This window comes from Wasmannia auropunctata, unplaced genomic scaffold (assembly GCF_000956235.1).
Source record: "Wasmannia auropunctata unplaced genomic scaffold, wasmannia.A_1.0 LD333866.1, whole genome shotgun sequence".
In the NCBI taxonomy this organism is placed as follows: Eukaryota; Metazoa; Arthropoda; class Insecta; order Hymenoptera; family Formicidae; genus Wasmannia; species Wasmannia auropunctata.
Genome location: NW_012029024.1, coordinates 12694 through 23906, shown reverse-complemented (window position 1 = coordinate 23906; position 11213 = coordinate 12694). Strand labels below are relative to the sequence as shown.

The window sequence follows — 11213 nt, the reverse complement described above, 5'->3', positions numbered from 1 at the left end:
AGAAATATTACATTGTTATAATCAAATATTGTAAGATAATCTGGCATTTTTTCTATTTCCCGTTTCACTGTCCTCTATTATTTTTGTTCTTGCGCTATTCTACTACTTCGTATTTGTATATATCACACAACCATATTTTAATTGTTTGTCTATGCATCGTTACATAGACACAATTGCAAAATAATAAGAGTAGCGCAAGAGTTGTAAAAAACAGGAGAACAAAGAGTAAAAAATAAACTCACATTAGCTTGCTGCGCAGAAAATGCGCTTCCGAACGGATCGGATATCGGTGCGTTAAATGCTTCTTTGGCTTTATTCGATGCAAAAGGATCTTGATCTCCAAATCCGTTCAAAGCGCTAGTGCTGGTTACATCTGCTCTCATTTCATTCCCTTCACCTGTATGCTTAGTTGTTGTTTCGTATCTATTTTTTTACACGTACAAAAATTCCGTCATTTTAATTCCGGTAAGGAAAGATTTGTTTCAAATAAAATATTATACGCACTCTATATCCTCGATCTCGGGTACAAACTGTAGACTAGTATCAGGTACAAGATTGACGTCTCCTGCAGCGAGTGCAGAATCATAAAGCGCTATGGCATCGCTCATCTGACGCTGCTGTTCTTGCAAATCAGTGATCTTTGCCTTCGCTTGACAGATCTCTAATTGAGTATCTTGCAACTTCTTCGTCAGCTCATTTAATTGGTCCCTGTTTTTATTCTGTTGTTGTTCTAACTGCTGCTCCTCTTGTCGCAGCCCTTCGAGTTCTTGTCTCTTAAAGTTTAGTTCCTCCTCTTGACTCCGTAATACCGATTCTTGTTCTTCAGCTTGTTGACGAAGCTTATCGACCTTAAGAAGATAGAATTGAATTTATAAAGAATTCCATTTGCTTGTTATAACTTTAAGTAAGAATAGTAAAACTTGCATATTATTAACCAGTATGCTTGTATATACTGTTGTATTTGTACAATTAATATAATCGAAAAAACGTGAAAAAATCGTGGGATTTGATTTTATTTATTTGACAGTATTACTATATTGCGCTATAATTATTTTGTATATCAGAGGAAAAAGTGTAATAGATCATGCATGCCAGCAAAGCACCAATAATGCATTAGCGTTATCGGTACACATTTTATACAAAAGTAGAATTTGATATGCATATAATAGATACTGTAGATTTTATTCAGTTTTTATATAAAAATATTTTCGAAAGATACGTATTTTTACCTATCAGAGACAGATGATGTATTAGCAATATTATACATACACATACATACAAGTGTGAAAGTGTACATACAGGGTATCCTTTTAAGTCTCATTTTAAACAGTCTAACCGAATATTTCGAAAATTGCCCGGCACAAAAATGTTTCGCACAAAAGTTATATGATATGAAGAGAAACAATTAACCAATTTTCGAAAAAACTGATTTTTCAAGGTCACATAAGTTATTCGCAAATTGTTTAAATTCAACTTATAATTTTTTACGTAATGATTTTTTCTATTTATTCTGCACATAAGGTACTAGAGTTATCAAAAAATCAATAATTTGAGATATTTTATACTTCATTCTTGTATATTGTTATTACAATGAAATATAAACTTTTTGATAACCATACTTTAATACTTTTATACTTAAAATAATGAGATAAATTAACCCGTAAAGGACACCTCTCTTTTGAATGGTTTTATTTAACACAAAATTTGAAAACAATTACGTTCTTTTTTTGAAAATTTAATATTACCAATCGATTAGTCAGACAATTTTACATTGAGAAACACATTTTGCTTTAATTTTGCTTTTTATTTTCAGAAGATATAAAACTTAAAAAAATTTGCTTGGTGCGAATTCGCATCCAGATGTCCTTTATAGGTTAATACTTTTATACTCATACATACTTTTATGTTCATGATTACGAAATATTTTATATTTTATATCAAAATAAAGTATTCTATCAATATAAACTATTTCATAAACTATGAATTTTTTAATAATTCTTCTTTAATACTTTAATCTGCAAAAAATTATATTACATAAAAAATCATAAATTCCATTTTAGAAATGGCAATAACTTTCACGTGAATAATCGATTTTTTTTTAAATTCGATTTTACCATTATTTGTTCTCATCCAGACCATACAATTTTTGTCTGAAACATTTTTGCTTGCCGGGATCAGTTTTCAAAATATTTGGCTGGACTGTTTGAAAAAGAACATCCTATATGTATATACATACGTACACGCACGCACATATCATGGAAAAATAACAAAATAAGTAGTTATGTAAAAAAAAAAGAAAAAAATTACCCAAAATTTATTTCCTACCGCAACAGACATGTACCAAATATTTTATTAAGTAAAGATAAAGATTCATTTTAAACAACATTGTCATCTTTTTATATACCTTCTTCTGTTCCTTTTGAATCTTCTCTTCGATCTCACTCAAATCTCTATCTACTTCAGTCTTCTATAAGCCAAACATAATAAAACAAAATCATAAAAAAAAAACATAAAAAACGTAACTAGATGAATAATAAATAAATTACTTTTTTCTATTTCCCTCTTTCCTTTCTTTCCTTCTTTTTGAAATTTGTTTGTAATTAATAATTAATGATTAATTATGTTAAAATGTATGGCAGTAAAAGCTGTTAACTCTTATGTGTAAAGTGGATGAATACATTAACTCACAATATTTACAAATAAAAAAATAATGATTTAAAAAACAACAAAAGAATGAATTAGGATAAACACAATTATTATTTTATTCATTTGTTTTTTATTATTATTGCCTGAAGTCTCTCTCTATGTATTGCTCAAACAAAATGTATATTCAAAGTGCAATGTGGCATATATTTTTATTACTTTACTGCGTTTATTGAATATCATTATTTAAAAAATTGGTTTCATTTTACAAGGGTAATGTACAAACGACAACTATAGGGTGTCTCGAAATTCCGCGAATCAAAATATCATAGCAAGGTCTTTGAAAAATTAAGTAAAAAAGTTATTTGTAAATTTTTATTTTAAGCAATAATTTTTGAAGTATAAAGGTTTAAATTTAACCAATTATATTATTAGTACTCGCGTAAAGTGCGCGACCACTTCACTATCGACGCGCTCACAGACATGTTTTCGTTTAATCGTAATCTATAATTGGTTAAATTTAAATTCTTATATCTCAAAAACTACTGCTTAAAATAAAAATTTACAAATAACTTTTTTACTTAATTTTTCAAAGACATTCTTGCTATTTTGATTCGCAAATTTTGGGACACCCTGTATATGCGTACCGCATGTAGTTATGCCTAAAAAGCAGTGCCGCGCACATTCAATAAGCAAGTCAGTACATTATTGAACTTTCTGTTTACCTGCGCCTTTAAGTCGTTCAATCTCTTCTGCGCCTCACCCTTCTGATTTCCCAGTTGCTTCAAGGTTGCCGCGAGGGTGTCTAATTCGCTTTGAAGGCTTTTAATTTCCCCATTTTTTATCTTAATGTCGGCTTCCTTTTGCGCTATATCTTGCTCCATGCTTTGTCTTTCCCGTACGAGTTCCGCTATGTCTTTGCTTATCATATCCAACTCCGGATTCGAATAGCCTGATATGTTATTGTTTTCCTGTAGTATAAGCACATTCGAAATGTTAATATCGGATCGTCGTTGTAATATTTCCTATCATACAAAAAAAAAACAGCATTCATTTCATGTAAAATTCGTTTATATTAGATGTACAAATTATGTTTTTATAAACAAAAATTAAAATCTCAAATTTTCAAGAATTTTTCATATTTTAAATTTATGAACATTTTTAAAAAATAAACCTTAACCTTCTTCAGATTTCGTAAGTTTTCTTCAAAAATTATTGAATAAATAATCTTAGGAAAAATTCGATGTATTCTATTCACAATATATGTATAAAGAATTCTAGAAAATATGTAGGCTTTCTCAGTATTTTTGATAAGTTCCAATTCATACAGGAAAATCTGAGAAATTTTCTAAAAAATTATAAAATTATACAGGAATTCTCAAAAATTTATATAGAAATTTACTTATATAAAAAAATTATATAAAGAATTTTCAGAAAAAAATGCGAGAGTAAAAATCTCAATTAACTAAACATAATTCAAATTACAATTTTAATATAAAAAACAACGTATTAATTGTGTAATTCTAATGTAGGTAAATTCACAGAACGTTTTTAGTACGTTTATTTCTAGTATATTTCTTGAATGTGCGTGTAAAAATTCAAAGGCTGTTTTCTAAGATGTTACAAGCTATATGAATGTAACACTGCTGTCACAAAGTTTGCATTTTATAAATTCTTGTATACAGGGTGTATCATTTATCTTGACACATCCAAATATCTCTAAAAATACGGAAAGATACGCAAGATACGAAAAATGTTTCAGACAAAAGTTATAGGATATGAAGACGGACAAATAGTAATAAAATCAATTTCATTTAAAAAATCGATTTTTCAAGATCACATGAAGATCCCTCCACTTTTTTAAATGGAACAGTATGATTTTTTTTTAATAATATGATTCCTCTAATTATTCTGCATACAAAATCATTAAAGATAAAGTTATAAAAAAATCAATATTTTATGAGAAATTTAATACTTTATCTTGCCATATATCTATTATATTTTTTGACCTTAAAAAATTGTTTTGTGAAATTTATTTTATCATTATTTGTTCCCTTTCATATCCATTTCATATAACTTTTGTTTGAAACATTTTTCTTACGTATTTTTCGAGATATTTGGATGTGTGCAAGATAAACGACACACCCCACAATGTATATCGCTCACATGGATTCTTTCAACGTTATTGGATTCGTTCAAAGTCTGTGCCATTAAGAGCTCTGGTTCGTTTAATTTATTGTTAATTTTTAGATCATAGATTAATTTTCGTTTTAACAATTTTGCGTAGTTTTATAAGTATACAAGTATTTTATTAACATTCTTCAATAGATTAGCTTGTACTCGATTTTGTATAAATAATGTATTTATATTTGCTCAAAAGCTGTATAATAGTATAGGCTCATTCTTTGTCGCTGCACCGAATTGCATTAAAACTTTCTATCCTGCTTTCATCAAACTTCAAATATGTATCATTTCAAATATGTATATGTATACATACATATTAGTTCAGCTATAAAGAACAGACTTTTATATTAGCACGCAAAAAATTAACTGAACATTAGACTGGCATTTATTTCATATACTGTAAATACTTCACGCTATACAATGACGATGATGAAGATATATGTAATACCAATCTTAATCTATTATTTCAATAACATATCCTTAGCTTTATTCCCATCAAATTTGTTAACTAAGCATGAAGAATTACGAAAAAAAATTAATAAAGCGTTTAATTTTAAGTATGGTAGGTAGACGCTTTAATTACACATAAATGACTAGGTATTCACATATCGATCTATAACGTGCAAATATAAATTGTAATCATAAATCATAAATATTTAAGTTATTGCATTTGTAATAACAAGGCGAAATACTTTTGAACGTCGACGAATATGAATATCCAAGATCTAACGAGACCTTAAGACAGCTACACAAACAACAATGGCTAGATTATTACAAGTGTTTGGAAAAAATATATGCAGATATGAAGAATGATAAAATCACTTATCCAAGCGCGCTTATAGCACTCGAGGGAACTTCCGTAATGTAATTAAGAAAATAAAAATTTGCCATGCACAATTACAATGCAAAACTCACAACGAACTGATTTACAGTTTAAAATGTCAAATTTGTATCTCGCCGATGGAGATGCGTGTAACGTCTCTAATAGAATGGTACTTTAATAGCAGCAGTAATAAAAGTAACAGCGCTAAAAGTACGCTGCAGAATAGAGATCACATTGTCAATTCACCAGATAACCGTTATATCATCATATATAATGTCAAGGTGTGAAGTTTTAGACAGTATACCGTATATGATACATAACTGCAGAAAATCCACGATATTTTTATACATATATTAATATTAAAAATAAAATATATTATTTTTTTCAATAATTTTTTTCAATAATTAATTGATAAAGTCAATAATTATAAATGAATAATTAATAATTCTCAGTTAGAAGAAGCAGGGACATATTGGTGTGAAGTAGGAGATACTATAGGATCAGTTTACTATTTACATGTCGAAAGCAATTTGGAAACAAATGTGATTGTACATTCGTATAGAGCGTCTTATGCATTGCAAGCGGTGGAAAATGTGCCGGAATACAAATTGAAGGTTTATACCACTTGGACAACATGGACTCCTTGCTCCATGTGTGACGAAGTCGGAATAAAGCTGCGATACGGTTACTGTACCGTTGCTCTTTCAGAAATGTTAGAGCACGGATCTTTTATTGAAGAAAGTGCAATAAATAAACTACGACATGCGAAGCGAGATATAAGGAAAGGTAAACAAAAGGTTTTCTTTAACATTTTTCCTCGCTTAAATTCTTGTTAAATTTTAAGCCAAACGAAATCAAACGCACGAAGGCATGACGCAAATGGAAGCAATAAATGCAACCTTGAAGGTTCAATTAAAAACAGCATTAATGTTATTTAAGAACAAATTACCGTGCAAATCGAGACTTCTTCCAGAACAAGTACGATTAATTTCCGTTATCAAAAGTAAAAAAACTGAAATTGTGAGACAATATTGCAAGGTATGCACATTAGTATTGTAAGTTGACGACTTCTCATCACAACCATATCGAATTATATTAGAGAAAAAAATTGTGAATGTTTTTGCTCACATGATTGTTTTGATAAAACGTTATTTGTTTCATTAATAATATTATCGAATTAACAAAATTATTTTCAATTAAATTATTACTTATTATTAGTTATACTCTGCCCATCGAGAGAATATATATGGATAGGACGAAAACTGATCAATTTCGCGCCCACAGATTTCCACCTGCAGAATACTTAGAAAGCCTCCCTCTCCACTATGCTGTATTTAATGCCACTAGTCTCAGAACATTAGATCACTTGGCAAACTGACCGTTGCATTTATTTATTCTCGAAATACCTGTCGAATGTAACAAGTGTTATGCCTGTATCAGAAAGATTGAGATTGGATTGAAATTTGATCAATCAAAGCAAAGTTCACTAAACTTGATATTGGTTTTGTCTCTTCTGATTTTAGTCTGATATAGGTTTTAAGATTTTTCTGCTAGTAAAGTTCAAAAATAAAATTCAAAAATAAAAAACAAATTATGAGACAATATTGCAAGGTATGCACAAAAACTTTCACAAAACTTTTAAACAGCATCTACAGTACACGAAGTCTGATATAAGAAGCAAGAATAGGTGCAAGCGCGCGCCATATTTACGTATAATGTACTGAGTAGCGCGCAACGCTTTTCTCACTTTCCCTCACTATGCTGTCCCTACGCGATCGTATATATTCTGTTGCTGGACAGAGTATAATATAAATTCTTCCGTTGCTGTGCTGCTAACATTTTTTCCCCTATATAAATACATTAAATGATGCAAGGAACTATTCTGATATACAAGAAAAATATTTATACGATGCACTTTAGAAATAATCTAATACAGTTGCAGCGATGGATCAAAAATTTTTAACGAGCATCAAATAATTAGAATATTATTTTTGCAACAGAAAAAATGTCGGAAAAATATAATATTTGAGGTGCGTGATGAGAAGGGCAATATTTTGGAAAGTGCAAACAATAGTGCTGGTATATTTTCTATGATTCAAGGAATGCCTGAGCCATTACCATCAATTGCACGTAGTGTTGTTTATGAAAAACACGACAAAAAGATCAAACTTCTCTGTCCAGGGTAAAACTTACAATATTAAATTCTAATGTCTTCGATGGAATAAATGTTAAGAATAATTTTACAATTTACTTTAGAAATCTGAATGCAGATATTCCGATTGTTTGGCGAGTCGATGATAAAACGATAAATCCATCTCACATTAAATTCCAATCAAACGGAAGAATTCATATTAATCCTCAGATGCAAATAATATTTGAATCTTTGAAATTTGACGATGCTAATATATACAGGTAAATCAAATTTATCAATAAACAAGAACCACAATAAGAACATAATAATCCCAAAACTTATTTCACTACTAGCTGTTGGCAAAATAACGAAATTGCTGGAGTAATAAAGCTGAACGTAATTGGAGAAATAGAATTCAAGCTGAATTATCATGTTATTTTAATTGGTGCCATCGTCATAATTAGCGTGGTTCTGATAATGTTTTGGAGAGCATTTAAGGGACGAACGCGATATACGATGCATTAATAAAAGCTATTTTGTAAACGCTGATATGTAGATTAAACTGTTCGACTATTTGTAAAATGGCGTGTTTGCGTTTATGCACAAAGGATGGAAGGAAAGCAATGACTTCCATCTTTAAATTTTAATTTAAAAATACAGCATGTTGTAGTAAAAGAGCACGTTAAAAAAATATATTTTAATATTACCACTATAGTTTCCCCAGCTTTCCGTATAGAAGGCGGTATCATTTCAGGAGTTAAACTTGCCGGAGGATCTATGCCGTTGAGTTTTTGCTTGATAAGCCACATGGCTATGGCGAATTGTTCTTTATTTAGTTTTCCACTTTGACAAATATCGCACAAACTCCTAATTCATTAAATGTAAATTCATTAAATTCGTTAACGTCACAGAGTTTTGAAAAAATTGCTGGAAATAAAATACTATTACCATATATGGGCTAGCACAGGATGTGGAAGTCCACTTTGTAGGAAGACATCCTTTATCTCTATACCAGAAACAAATCCATCTCTGTCCAGGTCGGCTTGTAAAAATAATTTCTCCGCGGCTATTTGATCCTCGGCCGAAACTACCCAATGTTGCGCGCTTGTCTGCAAATATACGGTACAGGGAAATTAGCAATTTTGATTAATGTGGAAACGTAATAAGCATTAAAAGTTCTTAAATTACAAGTTCAAAAGATAAATACTTTTACAGCATCTAACCCAGTCAAGCTTTTTACGGTTGTCGTATTTGGTAAGGGTGGGATCGGCGGTGTTTGCGACTGCGGTGATGGCGATGCCGTGATTGCCATGCCCATCAATGTAGGAGATTTGGTCTTAGGAATAATATCTTTCCTCTTACCAGGTGGCATTAATTCTGGTGGAAGTACACTTGGTATTGCATACTTTTCCAATGCTTTATATACAAGATGCATAGCCTGCATAATATCACAAAATTAGAGAGAAAAGAAAAACAAGTAATTTCACTTCATACAAATAGTTGCAAAGAAAATTAGTAATATTCAATCAAATTAATTTTAGTGCTTCATATAATTGCTATTACAAATTCTTTCGAACAATCCATACATTGTGCAAAAGTTATTTTAGGCATAAAATACAAAAAAATAATCAATACTTACAACTACAAATTCATGTCTATCCAGCATACCATCTTTGTCCATATCTGCCAAGTCCCAAATTTTGCCAAGAGTGTCTAAAGGAAGTTTGCTATCCATAAGAACACCTTTTACTTTATTTCCAGATATATAGCCATTAGATGGTTGTAAGCTATCAAAGAGCTGATCATATTTTGCCCGTTCTGTAGGATTAATTGACCAATCTCCATTATTGACAGAAGTTATTACAGGTAGAGCATTGGTAATAGTCTTCTGCAGAACAACCGGGATGTCTCCCTGACATTAAAGAAGATAGACAATGTAATGTTTGCTGCAATCGTCAAAAAATTTATATATATATATATATGTACGTATGTACATGCAATTTTACCATTTTGGGCGGTGGTAATTCGAGGCTTAGATTAGACATATTCAAATCTTTTCCCGTCTGAGCCAATGCACATAATTTAAGTGCAACAAACATTCCAGACTTATCTAAGGAGCCTCGCGATTGTGGATCAGCCATATCCCATATTTTGCTCAGAATAACATCACTCAACTGAGACTTCTTGAGAAATCTCGCAGCGTCCATCGCCTCAACCCGTCCATATCCATTTGGATCGATCTAAGAGAAAAATGTATGTTTGAAAAATCGATAATTATTGATACACCTATAATTGTACTTTTGTATGTATTACAAGCAACAATGTGTACCTGATTATAATAAGCTTCATATATCGCGGTATGGTTTCCAGCCACCTGTAAAAGACACAAATTTAAATGCATTAGTTCTTATCTGCAACAAGTAAAGCCACAATAATCAATATAAGCAATAAAATAGATTCAATTATCTGTTCACAAATTATGTCAATGTATTAATGTCAATATGAATAATAATGAAAAATGAGCGAAAACAAAAGCGAAATTGCTCGTTGACATTTATTCATACTGAATATACGAGCAATAAACCACCACAGGAAGGTAACTCGCGTATTTCGGGAATAGCGCATTAATTAAATAATAGAGACTTCCTCTCCGGTGAGTGAAAAATTTCTTGAAATACACGTAAAACGCGATATTCCGCCATCGAAAAGGAACGATGCCTCAAACTGTACCGCCCGAGGTAGACAAGATATCGCGACGAAGACGCGAAAGTTCGGCGATTAGCACGACAGTTTGATGCGAATCACAACGGGATTTTACGAGAGGAAGCTGCCACAGCGCCCGCGAGTTTCATTAAACGTTATATCCTCGTAAAATCGTCGAAATAGCTGTGTACCTGCGTAGGTGACGGCAGGGCGGCCATAGTTGCGTTAAGCACTGGCTTAACCAATCAGACACTCAATCGATAGCGTACAATTTTAACAATTTCATCTAACATTTCGCGGATATCGCTTATAATCAGTGGACATTCCGGCGAATTATCGCGGCTTCATCCTCTTTTGTCTCACGGAACGAATGTACGACGGCACAATAAAATTATAAGGGATGCAATTTACGAAATACGAGTCATTCGAGTCAAAATCTGCCTATCGTTTATTCAAAACCGCTCGCACTAGTCGCACTGTATGTATGTACATTCTATACTGAGCTCGAAAGCTCGAATCGATTGTATGTGTATGTATACATACATACGTATTATCAAGGCTGCGTTCCAAAACTTCACTTGATCAACTCTTTTGACTCCTATCCTTTGAATATACAGTACATGGAGGTGGAATGCCTTTGTTCTTTGTAGGCCGCAAGTGAATCCAAGAGTGGCAAGGAGTGCGAGAGAGAAAGGTATACGAGCGATACGGGAGCGTCCCGTTTGACCA

At 31.5% G+C, this 11213-nt stretch overlaps 2 protein-coding genes across 12 annotated transcripts in view; one reads left to right on the top strand and one right to left on the bottom strand.

Moving 5' to 3' along the window:
• The window catches only part of LOC105459771 (epidermal growth factor receptor substrate 15-like 1), a 21467-nt gene extending 10458 nt beyond the window's left edge, over positions 1–11009 (bottom strand). For 5 of the 8 annotated variants that reach the window (XM_011706024.1, XM_011706027.1, XM_011706025.1 and 2 more), the window contains exons 1-11: positions 10676–11009; positions 10111–10155; positions 9788–10021; positions 9421–9693; positions 8989–9219; positions 8730–8890; positions 8489–8648; positions 3369–3614; positions 2405–2467; positions 505–848; positions 243–423 (exon numbers count right to left, since the gene is read on the bottom strand). In XM_011706024.1, the coding sequence (XP_011704326.1) occupies positions 243–423; positions 505–848; positions 2405–2467; positions 3369–3614; positions 8489–8648; positions 8730–8890; positions 8989–9219; positions 9421–9693; positions 9788–10021; positions 10111–10155; positions 10676–10702 (1965 nt within the window). In that variant the 5' untranslated portion in view covers positions 10703–11009. Of the gene's footprint in view, positions 1–242; positions 424–504; positions 849–2404; positions 2468–3368; positions 3615–8488; positions 8649–8729; positions 8891–8988; positions 9220–9420; positions 9694–9787; positions 10022–10110; positions 10156–10599; positions 10619–10675 lie in introns of those variants that run through there. The other 3 variants (XM_011706029.1, XM_011706028.1, XM_011706026.1) reach the window with 3 other exon arrangements.
• Positions 4677–8456, top strand: LOC105459770. Of its 4 annotated transcripts, none has more exons than XM_011706021.1 (8): positions 4677–5389; positions 5511–5691; positions 5760–5931; positions 6103–6436; positions 6495–6628; positions 7651–7832; positions 7907–8062; positions 8135–8456. In XM_011706021.1, exons 1-8 carry the CDS (start codon positions 5248–5250, stop codon positions 8304–8306), a joined length of 1473 nt encoding a protein of 490 aa, XP_011704323.1. In that variant the 5' UTR covers positions 4677–5247; the 3' UTR covers positions 8307–8456. The 4 variants fall into 4 exon arrangements, with proteins under 4 accessions (XP_011704323.1, XP_011704322.1, XP_011704325.1 ...); XM_011706020.1 differs by having other exon boundaries at positions 4678–5389; positions 6495–6688; XM_011706022.1 differs by having other exon boundaries at positions 5298–5389; positions 5489–5691; positions 6495–6688.
• Positions 11010–11213: the final 204 nt, after the last annotated feature.

What these genes read in the sequence shown, in the direction of transcription:
- LOC105459770 (XM_011706020.1), top strand. Translation starts at nt 5,248, where the DNA reads ATGACGATGATGAAGATATATGTAATACCAATCTTAATCTATTATTTC. An exon ending in CTCGAGGGAACTTCCGTAAT is followed by an intron (nt 5,692 to 5,759) that starts GTAATTAAGAAA and finishes ACTGATTTACAG; the next exon opens with TTTAAAATGTCAAATTTGTA. An exon ending in TCATCATATATAATGTCAAG is followed by an intron (nt 5,932 to 6,102) that starts GTGTGAAGTTTT and finishes AATAATTCTCAG; the next exon opens with TTAGAAGAAGCAGGGACATA.